This window comes from Chelon labrosus (assembly GCF_963514085.1).
Source record: "Chelon labrosus genome assembly, chromosome: 13".
In the NCBI taxonomy this organism is placed as follows: domain Eukaryota; kingdom Metazoa; phylum Chordata; class Actinopteri; order Mugiliformes; family Mugilidae; genus Chelon; species Chelon labrosus.
In genome coordinates, this window is record NC_140346.1 from 27771698 (window position 1) to 27795172 (window position 23475).

The 23475-nt window shown below is 40.3% G+C and overlaps 1 protein-coding gene across 4 annotated transcripts; it reads left to right on the plus strand.

Moving 5' to 3' along the window:
- The first annotated feature begins 1666 nt into the window (after positions 1–1666).
- Positions 1667–22981, plus strand: LOC311498676 (uncharacterized protein). 4 transcript variants are annotated; one of them, XM_084559368.1, is made up of 11 exons: positions 1667–11892; positions 12032–12179; positions 13142–13194; positions 13919–14016; positions 14505–14721; positions 14962–15048; positions 16423–16538; positions 17193–17304; positions 18047–18248; positions 19190–19516; positions 21501–22981. In XM_084559368.1, exons 2-11 carry the CDS (start codon positions 12076–12078, stop codon positions 21634–21636), a joined length of 1452 nt encoding a protein of 483 aa, XP_084415494.1. In that variant the 5' UTR covers positions 1667–11892; positions 12032–12075; the 3' UTR covers positions 21637–22981. The 4 variants fall into 4 exon arrangements, with proteins under 4 accessions (XP_084415494.1, XP_084415495.1, XP_084415496.1 ...); XM_084559369.1 differs by having other exon boundaries at positions 1667–6021; positions 6195–12179; XM_084559370.1 differs by having other exon boundaries at positions 1667–2922; positions 3355–12179.
- Positions 22982–23475: the final 494 nt, after the last annotated feature.

Sequence of the window (23475 nt, forward strand, 5' to 3'; positions counted from 1 at the left end):
CTTTGTGGTGTTTCTATAAACTCTTGGTCCAATTCTAGTCAAGGGGTTGCTGAATGAGTTCAGTGGCATCTCTGTGCATGATGTCATCTAATCTTAAAGATATAAAAACAGCATTAAATAGAATAGAAATATAAGGATGTAAAATGGTTTCTAATAAAACCTTGGTTTAGGAGGTTAAATGTTGTGTTTCCTCTTTCCAGTCAGGTCATCTTGGTCCTGTTCGTTGCAATGATTCCCTTCGTGATCTATGCCGCCCTTCAAAATGACAAGTCGACTAATACCTACGCTGACTGTTCAGGTGTTTTGTTCTCCTGTGTTCTCTTGTCATGTATTATCAGTGTATCAGTGTTTTTACATGCAATGAAACACAAGCAATGCCTCGCCTTCTTTTCTGTTCGGTGGCTTTAGGCCTGGAAATAAACTTGTCATGCTTGCTTGGGGATCTCAGGGATTAAACACATCTTTCTTTATGGCAGGTTTTTGTCAGCGTTTAGTAAAGATTGTGTATTTTCAATCATTTTAACTGATGTGGTAAAGATGTGTGTATTTTTTATGACCTTCTCTTTGTTATGAAGTGTTGGTGGGATCTCATGTCTGTGCAATGTGCACAAGGGAAACTGATGCATGTAAACTTTTCTAGTGTTGACGTTTGATGGTTGTGAATTATAACTCTTGGGTCGTACAGTCGTAAAAATAAATATAGCTGACGTTAGAGCTGAATCATGTCTTTATTATAAGTGGGCCAACGGTTTATGTATTTTACCGTCCAGTTGGACTCTTTGCGGGAGCAAGACGAAGCAGATATAAGAGTAAAATGGATGAATTTCATAAAGTAGAATGGGAGCTGTAGACAGAGATGAGAGGACTCTCCCTAACTGAGACCAGAAGATACCGGGGATATAATTTGAGAGGGAGGTAGGAGGAGGAAAAGTAAACCGGATGGGTGTGGTAGGGAAAGTCAGACAAAGACTAGGATATCGGGGACTTTACAGTTGACAATAGAAAGAAAGGTTTTTTTTTATTTATTTTTTTTATTTTTTTATTTAGAAAAACAAGCAAGGTGCTTACAAGACAAGGACAAAAACAGTGTAGAACATTGAACAAAATAAACTGTGCTAGTTGTACGTGTTGTGTTATGTGGGTGGGTGGGTGAAGAGAAAAAATAAATAAATAAAAAAAAACTAAAGAGAGAATAAATAAATAAATAAATAAATAAATAAGTAAATAAATAAATAAATTGCAATACTAGTAAACAAAGAGTGGAGAGGGTGACAAGAATTCAATGCTATCTGTTACATTATGTTTTGCTTAATTATAATAAGATGAATAATATCTTCCATGATAAGAATTATACAGAACCTTTATCTATTAAATAGAAAAAAATAAATAAATAAATAAAAAAAGGGGGAATAAATTAATTAATTAAATAGAAAGAAAGGTTTTAATCATCAAAGCACTGATTTCACTTTTGCTTTTACTTTTACTCTAGGTCTATTTTTATCCCACCTGGAAAAGTGCTTTTAAACCTAGACCAGACAATCTTTTATTTCTTCTGGGGGCAAAGCCGTGGCCTACTGGTTAGTGTCACGGGGTGACTGTGTGTGGGTGTGTGTGGGTCTGCCGACCTGTGGAGGTGATTACCTGATCACCTGCACGTGTGTAATTAGGCAGCACTAGGGGGAGGGTCGTGGGTGCTTTTTCTTCTTTTCATTCAGGAAGCAGAGACAGAGCGGGACGGAGCGGCTGAGCTGACGCGGGCAGGTGACACGGGGAGAATACGAGTACAGCCGTTGGTCGCCACGACGGGTGAGGAGCGAGTCTGCCGAGGAACACGGGAAACGGCCATAAGACGACGGGAGCCGCTGCGGTACAAGAGAGAGGACGCCGTCGATGCGCCGGACCGACCCAGTAGACGCACGGTGCGAGAGGGGGAAGCCGTGGGAGACAGTGGAAGGGTGGGGACGCGTTCCACCCTTCCTCCAGCTAAGTACCCTTCTCATTTCGCTATTTAAACATAAGGAACATCTCCAGCATCATTATCAGTCATTATAGGACAGACGTCAGTCGTTGGATGGGATTTTAGTTTGATTTGCCGTGCTATTAATTTCTTCCAAATTGTGTGGATTGTTTGTTTATTTTTTACTCGCCCTGTGTTGGCCTTTGTTTGATTACTTTTGATACTAATTGATTTTATCCCATCAACACTAACTTCTGCTTCCTAAAAGAAAAAGAACAGAATAACTGCCCACTAAACATTAGACGTCTGATTGACGTGCAGATCAGGTCTATATTGCGTCCGTCGGTCCATGACCAATTCTGAACGTCTACACGACGTGCAAACTAGGTCCGCTATTTCGACGTCTAACCATGACCCCATTTAGACCTCAATATGCCGTTCAACATTTGATCGTCAGACTAGATAACTTTTCTGGAGGTCATATGGACGTCTAAGACAGGTGCAGGAAATTGACGAATGTATTTTTTTTTTATTTAAGATAAATATCAAACTTCTTGTTATCAACATGATTAATCAATATGAATGATTAATCATTTATATTCATATTCATTGTTGATTGTTGATTTGCGATTAAAAAATATTTATTATTTATTTATTGTACATAATATTTTGTTATTTTACATTTTCTTATTTTTCCTACTGGTTTATTTAAGGGTCTGGACCGTAGTTTGTGCAACCAATCCGGTCTGGCTAAATTTAACTGAGTTCTGCGCCACAGTCATATCGGGTGAAATGTGTGCGAATTCGCGACTCTAACTGGCTGAGGCATTGTGTCATCACATACACCGTAAGAGTCACTCCGATTGGCCCAGGTGTTCCTCTTCTGTGGAAGCAATGGCCGAGTCTGCACCGTAGGCTACGACCTCTACTACAGCTGTTCTAAATCATCGTTCACTAAATTGCAGGTAAGTTCGGTCAACCCATACTGCCTAGTTAACTTTATGTTCATTTATAGTGTTTGCAGTTTTAGCTTTGTCGTATTAATCTAAACAGTTGTTGCTACAGTTAGCATTGCATCTTTTCCCATCAGCTCGTTAGCTTTTGAACACAACCACCGTGCTAACGTGCTACAGACGCTTTAACGTGAACAATTGTACACATTAAAGCGTTTATTAGACGTCGAAATGTTTGCAGGGAACACTGCAAACAACAGTTGCTCGGTCGCTATCATTATGAGAGTGATAGTAGTTATTCCTGTGTGAGACTTTGGCTGGCCGCCATTGTTGGGATAACTGTTCTTGTTGTTTTTTTCCGGCAATACAGACGCATTCTAAAAAAGCTGGCGGTGTTAACTGGCGTTTCGATCGCTAATCATTTGTCTTTTTCTACTTGTGCAGATGGAGTCATCCTGTTTGATAATCGGGCAACTGAGGACTTCATAAGGGCACTTTTTTTTTACTTTTATTATTATGTTATTGTTCTATTTGTATTATATTTGTAGGCTATTGTTACATTTTTATTCACAGACCGAAGGTAATTTTATTTATTGTATTTTACCACTTTTTCACAAATTGTACTGCATTTTATGCTGCCTAAGACTGACGTTTGCAATAAAGATTGGGGAAAAAACTGTCGGGATTGGATTGTAATTTATTGTAGACATGACTGTAGTCTAAAATGAGTTTAAGTTTAACGTAGAAACGACGTCTAGAAGACCACATTCGGACTACAACTGGCTCCTATACAGAGGTCCTGTGGACGTCGGTAACGGACGTTCACTCGACGTCGGGAAAAGACGTCGTCTGTTGTAACAGTCTGCACCTTCAGAGGACCAAACTTCGACGTGCAAAAACGACGTTGAAAAGACGTTATTTGAACGTGTCTTTGCGCAGTGGGTGAAGACTGATTAGGCTGAACATTCTGACGGTCACCTGGTGTTTTCTTCTGTCTCTCCTACAAAGTGATCTTCAGCCAATCGTGGATAGTGAGGCCTGCTGCCCAGGAGCTCGCCATGGCCGGAGTAAATCTACATTGTGGACTCTTTTTAAAAAAGGACTTTTATGAGTATATTCTTATTTTAAATTTGTAATAAAAGTGTATTTTTTTATAAAAAATCCCCCGTGGACTTTGTTGTTGTGGTAGTCGCTCCCCCGACAGAATATGGTTTTGCACCCTGCCCCGGTCGCGTCCACTCGGCGACATTAGCGCTTTGGGCTTGTGACCGGAGGGTTGCCAGTTCGAACCCCCGACCGGTAGAAAGCGGCTGAAGTGCCCTTGAGCAAGGCACCTAACCCCTCACTGCTCCGAGTGCCGCTGTAGCATGGCAGCTCACTGCTCCGGGTTAGTGTGTGCCTCACCTCACTGTGTGCTTTGTGTGTTCACTAATTCACGGATGGGATAAATGCAGAGACCAAATTCCTTGTATACACAAGTATACTTGGCCGAGAGACCTTAATCTTAATCTTAAATGGGAAGACCTGAGGAGAGACAAAAATGAAGAAACCAAAAGGAGGAGGGAAGGGAGTACCGGACCTACACCTGGTTTTAGGAAGCAGGTTTACAGCACTGCACATCAGCCACATCACGGACCCATCCAGAAATCCAAAGATGGCAGCCATGACAAAATTCTGGATGGGGTGCTACCTCAGAAAACCCAGACGTTTTTAAAGCAGATTTTAACCAACCATTGTGATATGATCTCTTTTGTGCAGGAACGGGAGCCAGTGGGTCCAGTGCGCAGGCTTGACCTCGGCAAGCCCTCCATGGTTTGGCACAATGTGAAGCATCCCGCTCTCCCAAATAGACTCCAGGACCTGTCATGTCATGGATAGTGGCACATGAGATCCTCACAGTTAGGTCCTTCAACACTGATGTTGAACGAGAAGGCCTGGCTCACAGTCTTCACTCTAATTCATCCCAAAAGTGTTCTGTCAGGACTCTGTGCAGGCCAGTCAAGTTCTTCGACACCAAACTCACTCATCCATGTCTTTATGGACCTTGCTTTGTCCACTGCTGCTCAGTCATACTGGAACAGGACGGGGCCATTCCCAAACTGTTCCCACAAAGTTGGGAGCGTGGAGTTGTCCATACTCTCTTGGTATGCTGAAGCATTCAGAGTTCCTTTCACTGGATCTAAGGGGCTAAGGGGCCAAGCCCAGCTCCTGAAAAACAACCCCACACCATAACCCCCCTCCACCAAACTTCACACTTGGCTCAATGCAGTCAGACAAGCACCGTTCTCCTGGCAACCACCAAACCCAGATTCATCCATCAGATTGTCAGATGGAGAAGCGTGATTCATCACTCCAGAGAACACGTCTCCACTGCTCTAGAGTCCAGTGGTGGCGTGCTTTACACCACTGCATCCGACGCTTTGCACTGCACTTGGTGATGTATGGCTTGGATGCAGCTGCTCGGCCATGGAAACCCATTCCATGAAGCTCTCTACACTGTTCTTGAGCTAATCTGAAGGCAACATGAAGTTTGGAGGTCTGTAGCCATTGACTCTGCAGAAAATTGGCGACCTTTGTGCACTGTGTCTCAGCATCCACTGACCCCACTCTGTAATTTTACGTGGACTGTCGTTCAATCACTTCCACTTTGTTGTAATACCACAGTTGTCAATGATTGTGTGTCTGCTCTTTTGTATCTTGTTTTTGCGTTTATTGTGCAGCAGTGAAGTGATCTGTTCGAACTATAAAGTTCAGTATTTAATAACTAGTTCAGATTCACATTTATCTTATATTATTAAACTCTCTACCTCCTTTAATGATATGCAATTAACACTTTCTTTATTTAATTCAGTTGACTGTTTCTGTGAAATAGTTTTACTGACCAGTATATAAAATCATCATTTTGACATGAATCCAACAAAATAGAAAGAGGCTTTAGAGAAATTATTTATAAAATGGTAACTCCAGATTGGAAATCCTTTAACATTTCTACTAATGTTCTCGTTTGTTGTTCTCTTTTATTCTTTTCTTCAGGAGTCCTGTTGCAGTTTTGTGTGCATCCTGTCAAATCACACAGAAAACAAGAGGACAACAGTCCAGCTTTTATGAAAGGTGTTGGTCTTGATATTTACTTAACACCAATAATATGCCTCTTATTCTGCGTTTGGTTCCACGCACAGCAAAAAAGTATCCAGACAGCAGTCAGTGTTCAGTTTAACAGACATCTCCTGCAGACTTGTAGATGTAGTTTGGGCTCTAACTTCATCAGACTTCCTCCTCTACAGTTTCACACACGACGCTCAGAAACACACATCTGCTGCTCAACCCACCCCTTGGCCAATGATCAGCGTCAGTTACGAGCAGACGCTCCCTGAGGTAAACTGTTAACCACAGGTACCTGAAGCCAAATTGGAATATTTCTGCTGGAGGAAGGTAAGTTACTGCGTTTGTTAAATCTGTAGCTGGTGTTGGTGCAGACAGGAGGCTGGAATGCTGAGGTAAATGAAGAAGTTTTTAAAAACTGAGGATAACACATTAGGATTCTTACAAAATATCTGTCTCCTAAGAAAACCATTTAATTTAATCTTCTAAATTTTGTTTTTACATTTATGAACCTGCTTACGGTTTTAAGGCAATCTGGAAACATTTTTAATGTGTTTTAAAACCATTTTGATCTGTCACTTCTTCACAGTCCAAAGAGGTAGCCTACTACTATAAGATGATCCTTCGATTATCCAACAGATTTGCACTTGCAGAATCTGGATTGTGGTGTGATAAAGGAGCTGCCATTTAAAATTTCTTTTGGCGACAGTCTTGTGAACCGCGTCAAGATTTCTCCTGTAATCAGGTTTCATTTCTGGACTCGTTGGGTTTCTTGAAGGCGTTTATTTCATCCAGGTCTTTGGTTCTAATAGACTGTCAGAGAGTTGGGGTTTAAATGTGAGCATCTGTTGGTGCTGATCACCTGAAACTCATGAGTCTAGAGTCTGATAAAAACCTGATCACCTGTAGCTGATCCTGTTTTCATCTGTTTTATTTGAACCTTCACACACAGTTAATTTATCTGAGTTTTTTTTACACAGTGCTCCGGGAAGTTACTTCACTTTAACTCAGTTTAAATTAATTCACTAATTTAACCAGTGTTGGGAGTAACGCGTTACAAAAGTAATATAATTACTGTATTGCTTTTTGCTGTAACGCGGTAATGTAAGGCATTCCAAAAAAAAATTGGGTAATATTTTACTCGGTACAAAGGTCAGTAACGCGCGTTACAATGCATTTTAACCCGAAATTAAGTGGTGTTTTGTTTTTATGCTGTCACCAATAACACCGCGAGGTCAGCAGAGGAGAAAAAATCAGCGCAAATTGTAAAACGTTTCTTCCTGTGTTTCGTTACTGGTAAAGACTACGGCTGAAGCAGGCTCGGCATTGGACGGTACATTTTCGAGATGGACATACTCTCATTATTTTCAGTTTGTTAGAGACAAAGATATGAGGAGCATAGTACCCACTAAACATTAGACGTCTGATTGACGTGCATCATGTCTATATTGCGTCCGTCGGTCCATGACCAATTCTGAACGTCTACACGACGTGCAAACTATGTCCGCTATTTCGACGTCTAACCATGACCCCATTTAGACGTCAATATACCGTTCAACATTTGATCGTCAGACTAGATAACTTTTCTGGAGGTCATATGGACGTCTAAGACAGGTGCAGGAAATTGACAAATGTATATATTTTTTTTTATTTAAGATAAATATCAAACTTGTTGTTATCAACATGATTAATCAATATGAATGATTAATAATTTATATTCATATTCATTGTTGATTGTTGATTTGAGATCAAATAAAATATTTATTATTTATTGTAGCCTACATGATATTTTGTTATTTTACATTTTCGTATTTTTCCTACTGGTTTATTTAAGGGTCTGTGGACCGTAGTTTGTGCAACCAATCCGGTCTGGATAAATTGAACGTAGAAACGACGTCTAAAAGACCACATTCGGACTACAACTGGCTCCTATACAGGTAGCTACTGTGGACGTCAGTAACGGACGTTCACTCGACGTCGGGAAAAGACGTCGCCTGGCGTCACAGTCTGCACCTTCAGAGGACCAAACTTCGACGTGCAAAAACGACGTTGAAAAGACGTTATTTGAACGTGTCTTTGCGCAGTGGGTAGTTAAGTGCGCTTTATGTGCTAAACCAAAAGATTTATCTACGTCGCGAAACAGCACAAATAATCCAACGAAACATTTAGAGCGGTGCCACGCTAACATTAAGTTAGTGAAAAGAAAGCAAACTGAGGACACAAAGCAGTTATAAGTCTGTTTTTAATTAAATTCTGGCTATGATTGTTCCTTGTATTCACTGTGTAGTCCAGGGTATACGCAGGTATACGGCGTATTCCTATTTTTTTTTCAGTCAGCATTGCGTATACCCACTTCTAAATCCCCCCTGATGCGGCTGGTACTGGCTGCCAGGGCCTTCACTGATTACACAGTTGATTGACAGGTCACTGCACGTCCTGCTGTAAAACATGCCCGCGATTGGAATGAATGGCATGTGAATGAGAAACGCAGCGTCTTCCAAGTATTTTGAGGTAAGGTGATTTCCAAACGAGTCATTGTTTTAAACTACTCACAATATGACTAAACATTTAGAGAAGAGATTTTGTTGCACTGTGCGAGTAGGCAAAAGTTATGAAAGGCTACGTTATGTTAAAGCTATGTAGCACTATATGGACATAATGTGGGGGGAAACCATGCCATTGTGGGTTAGTAAGTGTATAATCAACCCAGGTCATAAGGATTTAGACTGTAACGTTAGATGAAACTGTAATACATGCCCAGAGATTAAATCAATGTCCATGAAGCTTGTTTGTTATTGTAAAGGTCTAAAAGTATAACGTTAGCCAAGTTACTTCACCTGACTGACTAACCTACATAATCTAGTTTAATTTTATAGTGGCTGAGCTGGTAGTTGATTTTAAAGTAAGTTAAAGCACAAGAATGGAGATATTTTAAGATTCGACTTAACATAATACTGAGGTCTAACCAGGCTGTCTTATTTTGTGTAGGGACAGATAACAATGAAAAGGAAAGGGAAATATTCCAGACTTGTTTATAAAGAAGCACAAGTCAGACCGAGATCAGGCCCAGATCAGGTCCAGACTGACCCAGATCAGGCCCAGACAGACCCCAGCCATGAAACCAGCAGCCGGCAGCTCCCAACCAGGAGAAACCCAGTACTGGGTGGAGACAGTATGTCACTGTTGATGTGTTGTAAATGCATATATTTTTGTTAATTGTTAACATATTGTTTTGTTGAATGATTTAAAATAACATGTTCAAAACAAAGCATTCATCCAAAATATGATATTCAGTATAGTGATATTTATATATATCAACAAAGTATGCTAGAATAACGTTCAGCTATTGGAAACCAAATAGTTTGCTTCAATTTTATGACGGTACACTTTTGAGTTTATCTGATTGGTTTTGATGTGTGGAAGGGAATGATTTTTGTATATTATTTAAGGTGAAATATGAACAAGGATTCATTGTCAACTTCAGATTTTAAGTATTTTATTTACATAAATGTTGAAAAATCCCTGAAACATCATGTTTACCCTAATGTTGAACACGTTTTACGGTCATGCAGGCTCCTTGTGTTCCTACAAACTGCTCCTGATCAAGTCATGATAATTTTGTAATAGTGAGAAAATATTACTGACAGATTTTGGGTAAACTAAATAGAGTAGTCTTACATGTTTCTAAAACAGTGCATTTTTCTGCACTTCTTTAAAAAGGGTGTGACGGCCGACTGTTGCTGTAGGGCCTGTTCTGTGTTTTTCCTTCTTGTGTTGTTGCTTGTCTGTTTTCCGCAGGTACCTTAGTGGGCGAGTCTCAATTTGGGTAATGAGGATCACCTGGCCAGTCTCCCTGATCCTTTAAGATCTGGCAGTCACAGCCCTCACTTGCTCTTCCGCTCTGCCTCTCGACCTCGATCCCCCCAGCATCCCGTTTCTGTTCTGTTGGCTTCGGCCTAGTTACTGTGTTTTACAGACATACTGATACTCCCACTCAAACCACATTTCTTTCTTATGGTTTGGTTGTTGATTTAAATAAAGTGGTTAAATTTTACGCTTAATCTGTGTCTCTCCTTTTTTTGCCGTGGCTTACGAGCCAGGTCATGACAAAGGGCAAAATTGAGAGTATACCCACTTCTCCAGGGACCACTACACCACTGCTTGTATTGCATTACGAGCCATCACTGAGCCTATGGGCATGTCGAGCCCGTTTTTAGGGGTGCTCACCCCCCAAACTTTGTCCCAGCAGCCCTTGTTTTATTTTAAAAGGGTCTGTCTATGATAAGATGACAAAAAATAGCACAATCGAAGAAAGTATGTGGTTTAAAAATAATATTTTTAACCCCCCCAGTGGTATGATCCTCCTCTCTCGTTTACCCCTCCCTCCCCCACGCACGCAGCGTGCACACACCTTAGGTTTGGCTGACCACCTGAGGCGTGTGGCTCCTATAAGTTACCAAACGATCTATTTACTTTATCACTCAGCACCAACACATTACAGTCATTAGCAACAGCCCTAACTTTTACTGTTGTTATTGTTGAGTAGGAGTTTGCTAGTTGACGTTTTCTTCTCTCTCTGGTAGCTAATGCAGGGTGTCAATCAACCACTGTCCACAGTTTATATTAGCTTTTGGTTTGTGCATATGAGTTGATGTTAAAGCCAAGGTGTAAGACTAATACTGCCTATCTACAGAGGACATTTACAGCTTTTGCAATGATAACAAATGTAAAGGGGTGGGTTTGGTACCTTTCTCTTTCTCATTAAGGAAAATGTTGTCCATCAGTTATATGAAATCTTAAAAATAAAAACTTATTTAAAAAAAAAAAAAAAAAAAAATGTTTTCAGCGTTCTAATTACTTTACAAAGATTGGGGAATTAAAAAAAATGTGAATGGATAATATTTTTTTCCTGGTAGTCAGGAGGTTAGGCGAGGTTGCTTTTTTGACCTTAAGTTTGTTTTGCACTTATTGTTCCTACCTCATCTTATTTAAATGAGATTTCTTTTCTTTATTTTTTAAATCAAATGATAGCTTTGTGACACAGTAGTTTGACATTAAAGGACGATGTGTTCTCTCATTTATTGTTGTCTTTCCAGTCTTTGGTGGGGGGTGCTCAGCACCCCTAAAGCTCTGACCCTAGAATCTCCCCTGACTGCGCCTATTACATTCTTCTGTTGTTAGCCTTAAGCCTAGGAGCATAGTAAGATACATTTAGAATAAGTATAAGAATACTTTACAAACTGAGATATTAAAGGGTAGTTTCCGTTATATACAACATGAACCTTATTTGTGGCATAAAATACGATTGTTTACTCACCCATATAACTTTGGTGTCATTTGGAGCCGTTTGGACGAAATTTAGATCAGCGTATTTCCATATAGCGGGAGTGACTGTGGCACCGAAATGCAGCCTCTAAATAACGCATTATCTGCCACGAAATTCATTTCACCATTATTTTGTTATGATACGCTAGTGCTATTCCCCGTTGAGTCCAGCGTTACCTGTTATCATCATGGCTCCAAAAGAGTTGAAATCCTGATTATTATTATTATTTTTAATATTTTGCAGTTTTGATCAGTACTGCGGTTGATTAACAGATTTATGCAAAAAAAGTTGAAAAAAATATTTATCTGATTTTTTTTTTTACAGCAGTTAAAAGTTAGTGGCTGTTTTCAGGAACAAACGGTATAAAGGGGTAGTGTTTTTGAACAGTACACAAGGGTTAAATTGAGTTCAGTATCAAAAACTTGTCATGACTATTGGAGTTAATGAGAAGAAAAACACTGACATAACTTAATGTGGCTGGAATGTTTTACAGCACATGGCCTGGATGACTGAGACCTTCACAGTTGGTTGATCAGTTTTAGTGCTTCTGAAAGGTTGGGATGATGTTTCTCTGCATTTATTTCAGGCTACCTGTATTAGCAATACGTGGAGTACAGAGGACCAGCATCAGCTGGACTGAGTCTGGGGCAGCTTCCTGTAACAGTTCCTCCACCATGTCTGTGTGTTGTGTAGCTTAGAGAACCTGGATCAAGGAGCTCCGACGCCGTATATCAGTGATGGGCCACAACTCTACGAAGCCACCAACACTAGCAAAGCTCAAACGGTGGATGTGCATCAGTTTTGTTATCACCATCTCTCTCTTCCTGCTCTGGATCTTCTGGTGGGTGAATGTACTTGTCTGCACATAGGACAGTTGTTGCAGTATTCCACTAGTAGACTTCCCATTTGGATTTAATTACTGGGCATGTTTCAACCGATGCAGAGAAAGAAATTCCAGACTATCAGAGCCTTGTAAACAATCCCACAAGCCCACCCAAACATCTGACTGGCTTAACACATCTTCACTGTGGTAATTCAGTCCAATTCAATCCAAAATTCAGGCTAGCTTCCAGGCTCATTTTCCACTAAAAAACAGAATAAAAAGCGTCATGTTACCACCTCATTCAGAACAGAATTGCCCAATAAGACAAGAGATTTCAATCAGATGAAGAGGTTGTGGTGTAAACCTTTGATAATCTGATCTCCTGATAAACATGTAAACTCGTGATGTGCTGGTTTCTCTCTGGTTGGAATAAATCAGTGTTGTCTGGGGAAGGACTTGTTCTTCTTCCCACTTTGAGCATCTAAAAAAGTTCTCCTCTGAATGGTAACTGCATATCTCAGTGGATCAGTGCACCTTTTATTTTCAAGATTATTCATTTGGTTTCTGTTTCTTCAGGCTTTTTGTGACATGAGACATGAAAGTTCTTACGAAACGTTTTGCGGAATATTCCATGTGGTTTTCTTGTCTCTTCAGTTGGTGCTAGCTAACAGCCTCAGGTTTTACTGAACTAAACTGACCTCCTCCTTATTTAGTGAAGCCAGTCCAAGTGAGTTCAAGGTCCATGAAGACCTGACTCTGAACACCAGACTCCGGCAGAGAGACGCTTTCACAAAGGGTCCTCACATCCCCCCTGTGATTCCCATACCTGGGACACAGGAATCAACTTTGTCATTTTAATGAGTTGAGATTTAGTTGTAATTTCTCATTTTACCTTATCATTTTCATAACCAGAACAGTTCTGTGCATTTCAGTTTAAAATAACTTCAGAATGAACTCATTCATTTGTTGTGGATTTATAGGTCTGAGACAGTACTACCAACCCCAGAGCACCTGACCTTGTCCCAGAGAGAGAGTAAGTTAACAGTTAATGAAAGCTGGTCCTTAGAGAAGGTCTATCTAATTTCCTGTTTCAATTTTTGACTTTGGAAATAAAAATGTTTTCTTAAATACTATGCTCTTAAACTGCAGATTTATTATCTTCTTTTTATTACAGTACTAGTGCAGTACAATGTCCACAGGCATCACCTGATACTATATTTCATGGCTATGATTCAGCACTCAGAGCTCTTGTTTTAGGGTAATAATAGTTGGAGTGAAACAAAAGACAGAAAATGTTTACTGTCAACATGCAAAACCAAAGTCAGTCTGACATGTGTGCAGTAAAATAACACATTACTCTAAAATAGAGCCAGACAGGAATTATTCTCCCTCAAGACTTATCTTGCAAGGCAACTGGGGGAAAAAAAGAATCTGGACCCTTTTTGATTCTGTTATAGAATAAATGTCCTGATAATTTGTCAATTTGAAGCCAGATTCACAATGGAAATGGTTTTTGGGAGTTTGAAGTGGATTTTAGTAATTGGCTTAGACTTTTTATTCTTATCATTCAAACCTATAACCCAACAAACTGTGCATAGAAATATGCATAAATTGCACTTAGGGTTATAGATATTCTGCACATTATACTACACATTTTATGTTTGGTCCATTATTGTATTATATTTTCAACAGAAACTTTTCATTTCTGCACAGTAACGAGCAGTTATAAGCTTCTATTTAAAATTTTTTCACTCTAGAAGTTCAATGGGGACAAGAGCCGCCTTTCATGCTGGTCAACAAGACAAAGACAAGGCTGATATCAGCTTATCTGGAGCATCGCACAGGAAAAAAGGAGGTCAGTGAAGAGAGCAAGGCACCAATATACAATAGCCAGGATTTACTCCTTGTTCTGTTATTTGAATGCAGCATGGCCTTCTGACTTTCCTTTTGTAGCGTGTCCCAGTAGCTATTAAATCCATCTCCATAAAATCCGGTGCAAACATTTCTGCTTCCTTCATGATGATGATGGAAAGTGCAGGTCAAAATTTGAGTTATCCTTTGTCGTGGTAAACAGCATGTTACCTCCGTTCAGTGACATGAAACTCCAGTAACCAACATTTTTCAGTTTAACATTTTACAGAAGCTCTTATCAGATTCTTTATAAGCCAGTTTTATAAGCCCTCATCTAGGAAGGCACAGGAGTCCATGTGTCTGAGGTTCACCAACACAACAGTCTTTTATTGAGGCATTGTAGTATATTTGTATAAATGGATAAATCCATAAATCGTTCCAATAAAACAACGTTAAACTACACTTACTTTTTCTTCCTTCTTATTGTTGCAGGTTCGTGTTATTGCAGTGGTGTTACGCAGGGAGACAGTAGCCTATCGCTGCCTCTTCTGTTGTCAGGAGAAGCTGCACATCTCAGAAGGTGTTTGCAACATCAACGGCCATCACTTTTACTTTGACTACGGTCATGCAGACATCATGTGTCCCATACCGTCAGGCTGTGAGACACCGTCTCATATTGCTGTGGCATCTGCTGCACCTAAAACTAAAGGTATTGATGGGCATGTTTTAGGCTTTGCTAGGCTGCGGCAGCCTGTTGGTCAGCTAAGCTACCGCTTTACTCCAGGCTGAAATGTTTGGATTGATAGCAAACTATGAGGTTCAATCCAAATTATGTTTTTGAAGAAATTGTCTTAAAAACATTTGTTGAACAACTGTGAAGTATTAAACTACACACACTACGTCCGTGTCTCCACTCATCTGACTATCCACATAAATTTGTGTTGTCCAGAGACCACTAACAGCAGTGCCAGATCAGGTAATGGTGGTCATGATGAACTGCTGCAGCCAACTAAACCAGGATCTAGTGGAGAAAATGGTATGTATGTCTGTATGTGTGTTTTTGTCACCCTGAAAACAATAACCACCTAAAGCCTAGTGGCAGTTGTTTACAGCTAGGTAGCTAAGCTAGTGGTTAACACAAATTAACCAAATAGTTTTGTGCTATTTTTGTGTCCTAAATAACACAAAGTCATCTGAGTTCTTGCTAAACTTCTTTTATTTTACAGCAGCTAAGGACCAATTAGTGATAAACTATCACTCCCCCTGAGTTGCTCATACACAGAGCCAGCATGTTCATATTCACCAAGATTTGCAAACATAACGACAACCTCACTGTCCCATTGAGTTAATGTGCTTATAGTCAACATTCATTCACGGCAGAGAAGACGTTTTAATATCCGTCCTCACATGGGGCACCAATTCACCAATTCAATTCATGTCTTAAAGGACTGTGTAAGACCAAAGTGCGGTTTATGCCTCTGTGGGACACAGACGCCGTAACCTATGCACGTAGCCAGTTGGAATTTTTGTTTCTACTTCCTGCTTCACTTTCAACGATTGCGACTGAAACTTTTGCAGAAATTTCACCAAAGACGAGTCATACAAATGTTTGTATCTCCAAACCTCCTCAGTTAACCTTTCCTCAATGTGTTCCATCTTTATTGATCCAAAACAATTAATTAGAAAATTTCAGAAGACGGAGAAGCAGCCGGAAATACTAAAACGGAAATACACAGCTACCAAGCAGACCAATCACAACGCCACAGCGCGTAGTTACATTTCTGGGGAGGTGCACATCAGCTACAGCGCTTGGGTCTGCGTAGGGTCTGGGCTGTAGCTACGATGTCAGATTGACGCAGAAGCATAAACAACGCATTAATAATAGGTTATTTACAAGAGAATGAATGAGAGATTGTTCCCTTGATTTGGTGATGGTCAGGAGTATATGACCATCGCTACGTCTATGTTTGCACTGGGTTTCTACATGTTGGATCCAAAGCTGCAGTTTAGTTCTAGCTTTCTTTACACAACGCTCCAACAAGGCGAGCTGGATCTGTTGATCATCACTGTCACCTCAGGGTAGAGTAGTGCAGTAAATGCTGTAAATGATCGGAGTGCCTGGTGTAAAGTTGGTAATCATTTCATCTTGTCAAAACCAAGCCCATTTTAAATGATTGTGAGGGGGGTAGTTCTGATTTGATCAGTGTTGTGCCGACATGTGAAAAACTTCCTTATCTCAGTGTACAGCTCAGTCAGATAGCCACTACATCATTACTACAAGTTCAAACGGGAACGAATGGTTCAAAGTTTGATAGTGTTGACGTCACTCAAGCTGCTTTATGAACAGGTTGTCTTTAGTGAGTACATTCAACAAAACGTAATCACATTGTGCCTTTCTGTGACCTCTTAGATAAATGTAACAAACCGTTATTGGAGGTGAAGAACCAGAAGGCAGACAGCAACTCATTTCCTTACAACTTCACTGTCTGCTTTTCCACCATGTTTGAATTCTCCAACATCCTGCAGGTAACATCTCACAGCCTTTAAAGGCCTTGCTCCATCATATCTTACAGCCATAATTGTACCATATCATCCTAAAAGATCACTTCAATCTCAAAGTGCAGGCTTACCTAGAATTAAAAAAAGTAGAATGGGAGGTAGAGCTTTCAGCTTCAGGCTACTCTCCTGTGGAACCAGGTCCCAATTTGGGTTCGGGAGGCAGACACCCTCTCTTTTAAGGTCAGGCTTAAGACTTTCCTTTTTGTTCAGGCTTATAGTTAGGGCTGGACTGAACCATCCCTTAGTTATGCTGCAATAGGCCTAGGCAGCTGGGTGACGATGCACTGAGCACATGTCCTCTACTCTCTTCTCTCTTGCACCAAGCTCCTGTTCTTTAATTTCTTATCTAAGTTCTTCTCTATTTCTACTCATTCGATTGTGTGCTACTACTGTACAGCATGTTAACTGCTGTGTGTCCCTCTCTCCATCTTCCCGTTAAAAGGGAGTTCTTCCTTGCCAATGTCGTCTTTGTGCTTGCTCTGGGGGTTTCCGACCAGGTTTTGTAAAGCATCTTTACAATTTGCATTGTTATTGATGCTATATAAATAAAATAAAACTGAATTAAATTGAGCTAATGCTTCCATTTTGGTTCTATCTAAATGTTTGTATTTTTTACTGTAGCTGGTCCAGAGTTTGGAGATGCTGCAGTTGCTGGGGGTGAACAGAGTTGTCATCTATAAGACCAGCTGCAGCCCTGAAACGCAGCGCATACTGGACTACTACACACTCAAAGGTGGAGTTTTGTGATTTTTACATCCATGTGTCTATCTTCAGAGCCCAAGCAGTTGCGGTAGAGATATATAATCTATTCATCCATTTCAAAATGATCCCCCTCCACTTGAGCGAGTGCGATCTGCCAAACGACCTTTTCCTTGCACTTACTTTGTTCCTCCCTCCAGATAGTTCAAGGGACCTGATTTCAGTATCACAAACACTGTCCAGAGATAAACTGTAGACAAATTGTGTAAATTAGGGAGTGTGGCTGCTCCCATCTTTTTACTATGATCTATAAAAATGTCAGTGAGTCCAACAATACTTGTAGTACATGTGATAACTTTACTATACCAACTTTCTTCTAAAGTTATAAAGTTGTTTGGTATACTACAAGTGTTCCTGGAGTATTGACCTTCTTATATTTCTGATCCTCCTCCACGCACCTTGGTGGTAGAGGAAGTTGAGCCTGAAATAAAATTTTTAGATCCACTAAAAAAAAAAAAATAAAAAATTAAAATAACCATGTCACATTCTGTTGACACACTTTGACAAGCGATCATTGCAAAATAAGTTAAAGAGGTGATTTTAATGTGAAGCCACTGTTTGAGGTCCTGACTGAGTGGATCAAATATAGCACCAGAAGGGGCTTTAAAAAGATCCTTTGATTTCCTCAAAATTATAGGATTGTTATTTGTAGAATATGGAATACATGTCCCACAACACAACAAAACCTGGCTGTGCTTCTAATGTCTCTCTCTCAGGACTAGTGGAGGTGATCCCTTGGCCTGTGACCAGATACTTCAATGTATCTCACAGCTGGCTTCCTCAACTCAGTCCAGGTGACATCCACTACTTTGGTCAGATTCCTGCTCTCAATGACTGCATCTACAGGTACATGTACCGGTCCAGATACGTGGCCCTGCACGACGTGGACGAGCTCATACTGCCCCAGTCAGTCAACAGGTAGCACCTTTCTTTATGATGCTAATGAACCATGAAAACACAAAATGTGTTTTAGAATTAGTACCTGTACCCGAGTGCAGGATGAGTTGTCAACATTTTAAATCATTTTCCAGGAAATGACAAATAAAATACAATCAGAACAACATTTTTTGTCAATGTTGGGCTAGTTACTGGTGTGTAGGAGGCATACACAGATCAACCACAACATAATGACCACTGACATGAGAAGTAAATAACATCAACCATCTTGTGACAGTTCAGTGTTCTGCTGGGAAACTTCTGGACCTGGCATTCATTGGTGTGGATGTTACTTAGACATGTAGCACCCACCTAGACCAGACCAGGCACCCCCACCCCATAGCAATGACACTCCTTGATGGCAGCAGCCATCCCCAGCAGGATGCAGCCTGACACAGACACACACACGAAAACACTTTAGGAACAACTAAAAAAAAAAAAAAAAACACAAAACAGCACAAGGTGTTGACTTGGCCTCCAAATTCACTAGATCCCAAACTGATCAAGTGTCTGTGGGATGATCCACAGAGGCCCCTCCCCTCAAAGGCCCCCCCACTAACAACATCCTGTTACCAGACACCACAGGACACCCTCAGAAGGCCCATGTCCATTCTCTGATGAGTCACCACTGTTTTGGAGGCTTACACAATATTAGGAAGGTGGTCATAATGTTATGCCTGATCGGTGTTTAGTGTAAGATATATCTTAATTTGTAATAATGGATTAATTTAGGTTTACCTGTAAAGCCACAATAGTCGAGACCTTAATGAGACTTTAAAAACACATTATGTACTTTCAACTCATTTATACAGTATTAAAGTGTGTGATAAAAGTTTTACTGGCTGTTTATTTCCAGCAGCTAAATGTAAGTGGTTGCAAAAACAATTAAAAGTGTTTCATGTTCATAATCCTTCTCTTACAAGCTGGTTGGAGCTGTTGCCACTGCTGGAGAAGACATACCGCGCAGACAAGTGTTATCGCTTTGAGAATAACGTGTTCCCCAACACCGTCATGCGGGCTCCTCCACTGCCCCAAATCCTGCCCCAGCAGAGGCGATGGCAGAACGTGACGGGGGTGAACATCTTCTCTCACCTGTACCAACAGCCCGTCAAGAAAGGAATGAAGTACGGAAACGGCAAGATCATCGTCAACCCCCGAGTTGTGTTCTTAACAAGCGTCCACGAGATATTGAGCTTGCAGAACGGCTGCGCTTGGGTCGACAGGGACATAGCGAGAATGTACCACACCAGGTAGACTGACGCTGGAGTGTTTCTTATTCATATCATACAGCAGGTTTAAAAAGTCTGATTGTTGTGATGTAAGTAAATCCTAAGTGCATAAGTGTGCACTCTCCTGAACATGCAACTCAATATCCATACACATAATACCAGCTCCGTCAAACTGGGGCGTCTTCTGTGCACAGCCCTCTTCTCTTGGGATTCCTCCACAAATGTTTTAATAGGAGTCCTGTCCAAAATATTCATCTTCTTCTTGCTGAAGCCTTACTTTGCTTGATGTAAAGTGTTCTTCTGGAGTTGTTCTAGTGCAGAAAGGTCTGCAGAAGGTTCGGTTCCAAAACGTTCTGCTTCGTGGAGTTATTCAGGGATTCCCTAGACCTTCAGTAAAGCCCCGGTTCCAGCTGAAGAAAGTCAGGCCCCACATCCAGAACCACAGTCCTTTGTTGTGGGCACAACGTGTGGTTTTGCAGTTGTGCTGTGTTGCTTTTGCATACCTTCAGTGTTCAGACCACATGCTTCTGGCAGAGCAGATACACCGATCAGGCATAACATTATGACCACCTTCCTAATATTGTGAAGGTCTCCCTTGTGGTGACTCATCAGAGAATGGACATGGGCCTTCTGAGGGTGTCCTGTGGTGTCTGGTAACAGAAAGTTGTTAGTGGGGGGGGGCCTTTGAGGGGAGGGGCCTCTGTGTTAGATTAGATTAGATTAGATTAAACTTTATTGTCATTACACATGTACAAGTACAGAGCAACGAAATGCAGTTTAGCATCTAACCAGAAGTACAGTAGGCAGTAAGAGCACATGGCATAAATATTATGGTATATAAGTGGTATGGTACAGGTTGTTTTTACAGCATATGGACAATATTTACAGATCAAACCTATGTACAGGTGAGACCATATATACAGGTGAATGAGCAAGATATACATAATGATTGAATGAGGTACTATGAACTTATTATACAGATGGATTTGTTCGTTAAATGTGAGTACACTATAAACAGGAATTATAGCATAACATAATTTACAAGATCCCACAGAATCTTGATCAGTTTGGGATCTAGTGAATTTAGAGGCCAGGTCAACACCTTGTGCTGTTCTTCATGTTTTTTTTTAGTTGTTCCTAAAGTGTTTTTGTGTGTGTGTCTGTGTCAGGCTGCATCCTGCTGGGGATGGCTGCTGCCATCAAGGAGTGTCGTTGCTATGGGGTGGGGGTGCCTGGTCTGGTCTAGGTGGGTGCTACATGTCTAAGTAACATCCACACCAATGAATGCCAGGTCCAGAAGTTTCCCAGCAGAACACTGAACTGTCACAAGATGGTCAATGTTATTTACTTCTCCTGTCAGTGGTCATAATGTTGTGGCTGATCTGTGTATGTGTTTTCACATATTTTAGTCTGGCTTGGTTTTATATTTAAACAGAAAGAGCCTGTGTTCTTCCCACTCTGTCACGATAGCCCAGACAGATATGTGTTAGTAACCAGTGTTTTCTCTTCATCATTCCAGAAGGACTCCTGTTCTTGATAATGTCACTATGGTGCAATATTTTCTCCACTCGTTCATGACCATCTTCACCATCCTCAATAGTATATTTGATGTCTTGGAAATGTTTTTGTAGCCCTTACCTGACCGATACCTTCCAACAACGAACACAGCCACAAGCCAAAGAAAAAAGCTCTGCCAGATGCAGGAGAAGGGCTGCAAGCATCATGAAAGACCAAAGACTGTAGGGAAAAAAAAAGAAAATGGACAACATGTCTCCATTTCCTCCCATTAGTTAAAGTGAGACTAGAATTCTGGGGATACAGGCGGCAGCATCCTGTGAGTTTGGAGTCGTACACTGCACAGTTTTCTTATGGTCATGTCGTCAAATTAAAATATTTTTATTAGAGATAGATAGATAGATAGATGTGTCCAGTAGCTTCATCACACAGAAACAGGAGGAATTAAAGTCTAAGATATGGAACTGTTCTCTGTTTCCCGTCTTTGCAGAACTCCTGAAACCAAGGTGACACCCGAGGAGCTCATTTATGACGGCAGACTGCTCAGCTACAGAGATCAACTGGTGCCGGCGGTCGATACCGTGCTGAGAGTCACTGAACTTCTACCAAAAGACAGCATGCATTGATCTATGTGTGTGAGGTTTTTATTGCCTCGTTCAGAATTCTTTATGTTCGTCCTCTTTTGTTGTTTGTTTCAAAATGTGAAAGCTTTGCTGGACTGAGAGTGACTCGTTTGAAGGAAACTGGTTTGTGAACTTTTGCCTTGCAGTGATGCATTTGTTCAAACACACACACCAGCGCCTGGAGGACTGGAGCAGTGTTGAGACTTAGTGGTGAAAGAACTCAAACTTCTTGACTCAGGGAGAGAAATCATTAAACTGGCTATTTATATCTAATCATTCAACATTATGCTACATTCATATTTCATCTGGAGATCACACTGAAAGAATCTCACTAACCTTTCCAAGTCTTTAGAGATACTTTTTAGCCTTTATTCATTAATTTTGCAGAGACGTGCTCGTTTATTTAAATCCAGTTAAACTGAATTAAACAGTGAAGTTTACAGTCCTGTAAAAGTACAGCCTTCTACACAACCTTCATCAGGTGCAAATCTTCTAACATTTTGATTCTTTTTAAGTTTAAAAAAACACCTTGATTAGTATGTTTGTTTGTTTGTTTGTGAGGAGAAACACAAGGTGGCGGTAAAGCACTTTAATACCAACGGGTCTGAGGAAAACTTTGCTGAAAATGATCAGATTTACATGAATTAAAGGTAAATGACAATCTACTGCACTCCATTGTTATGTATGTCAGGGATAAGGTTCTTAGAGGTGTCCATTAATTCACAATGAGGAGGCCAGAAGTGTCCCCATGCACTGCAGACACCTCAAAGGACACTCAAACTTCATTTCTCTTTATTAAGCTGGGTTTCATTTATTCTCTCAGGTAAATTTTTTTATTTTTTAATGGTGTTCTATTTGCTTTAAAGAACTTCCTCCGTGACATTAAAATGAGCAGATGAGTTACTTCCTGCAGCTACAACAACATCAATCCTATTGTGAGAAACCTTGGAGTCTCGTTTGACTGGTTTTGAGTCCCACAACACTAACCTCATTGTTTGAGGAATGTTTCCAAATCTTGGCTCATGATATGTTTTAGAGACACAGAATCTATTCTATTATGTCGAGCCTGTTTTAACTGTCTGAACAATAAATCAGTTTTACAACTTTAGATGGAACAAAATTCATCTGCCAAGCTGGCCGTTTCCCGTGAGAGCCCCACAGCTGTGGAATGATCCACCTGTGGAACTCAGGTCAGCTGACTCTGTCATCTCCTTTAATTAAAACATACTTTTATTGGAGAGCCTTTCTTGGTCTTAACTGGGCTTTAATTGAGATTTGCACTAAATTTGTAATTATATATTTGTAAATGTCTATGTGTCTGGTAAACACTTTGTCATGTTGATTTGAAAGTTGTTGCTGAAATAAAGATTACTATTATTATTACTATAATTGTAACATTAGTGATTCTTACATTAAAGCTTTGCTCTAGAACCCAGTTGAATTTTACTTTTTTAAAATTAATTTTATTGAACTATTTAATGTGTGTTTCCACAAGCAGGATGTTTAAGCAAATATATTTAAAAAAGACTTTATGTCGATATACAGACACAAAATACAACAACTCGTGTACGCAATATGTATAATTAATTATTTAATCATTGGGGTACAATGAAAGAAAATGACAGGGATGTAATTATTAACATGTCTACCACTCTACCTAGGTTTTTTTCGTCAGTATTTATTAATTATTTTAGATCCTGGACAGGCAGTGGATAGTTTTGCCACGGGAGGGCAGTAAACACCCGTCAGTCAAGACGTGAAAGCGTGTTAATACTACTAATACACGATTAAAAATAAAATAAAATAAGTAATAATAATAATTTAACAATTAGCTTCCGATTA

What these genes read in the sequence shown, in the direction of transcription:
- LOC311498676 (XM_084559368.1), top strand. Translation starts at nt 12,076, where the DNA reads ATGGGCCACAACTCTACGAAGCCACCAACACTAGCAAAGCTCAAACGG. An exon ending in TGCTGCACCTAAAACTAAAG is followed by an intron (nt 14,722 to 14,961) that starts GTATTGATGGGC and finishes TGTGTTGTCCAG; the next exon opens with AGACCACTAACAGCAGTGCC. An exon ending in CTGCCCCAGTCAGTCAACAG is followed by an intron (nt 18,249 to 19,189) that starts GTAGCACCTTTC and finishes TTCTCTTACAAG; the next exon opens with CTGGTTGGAGCTGTTGCCAC.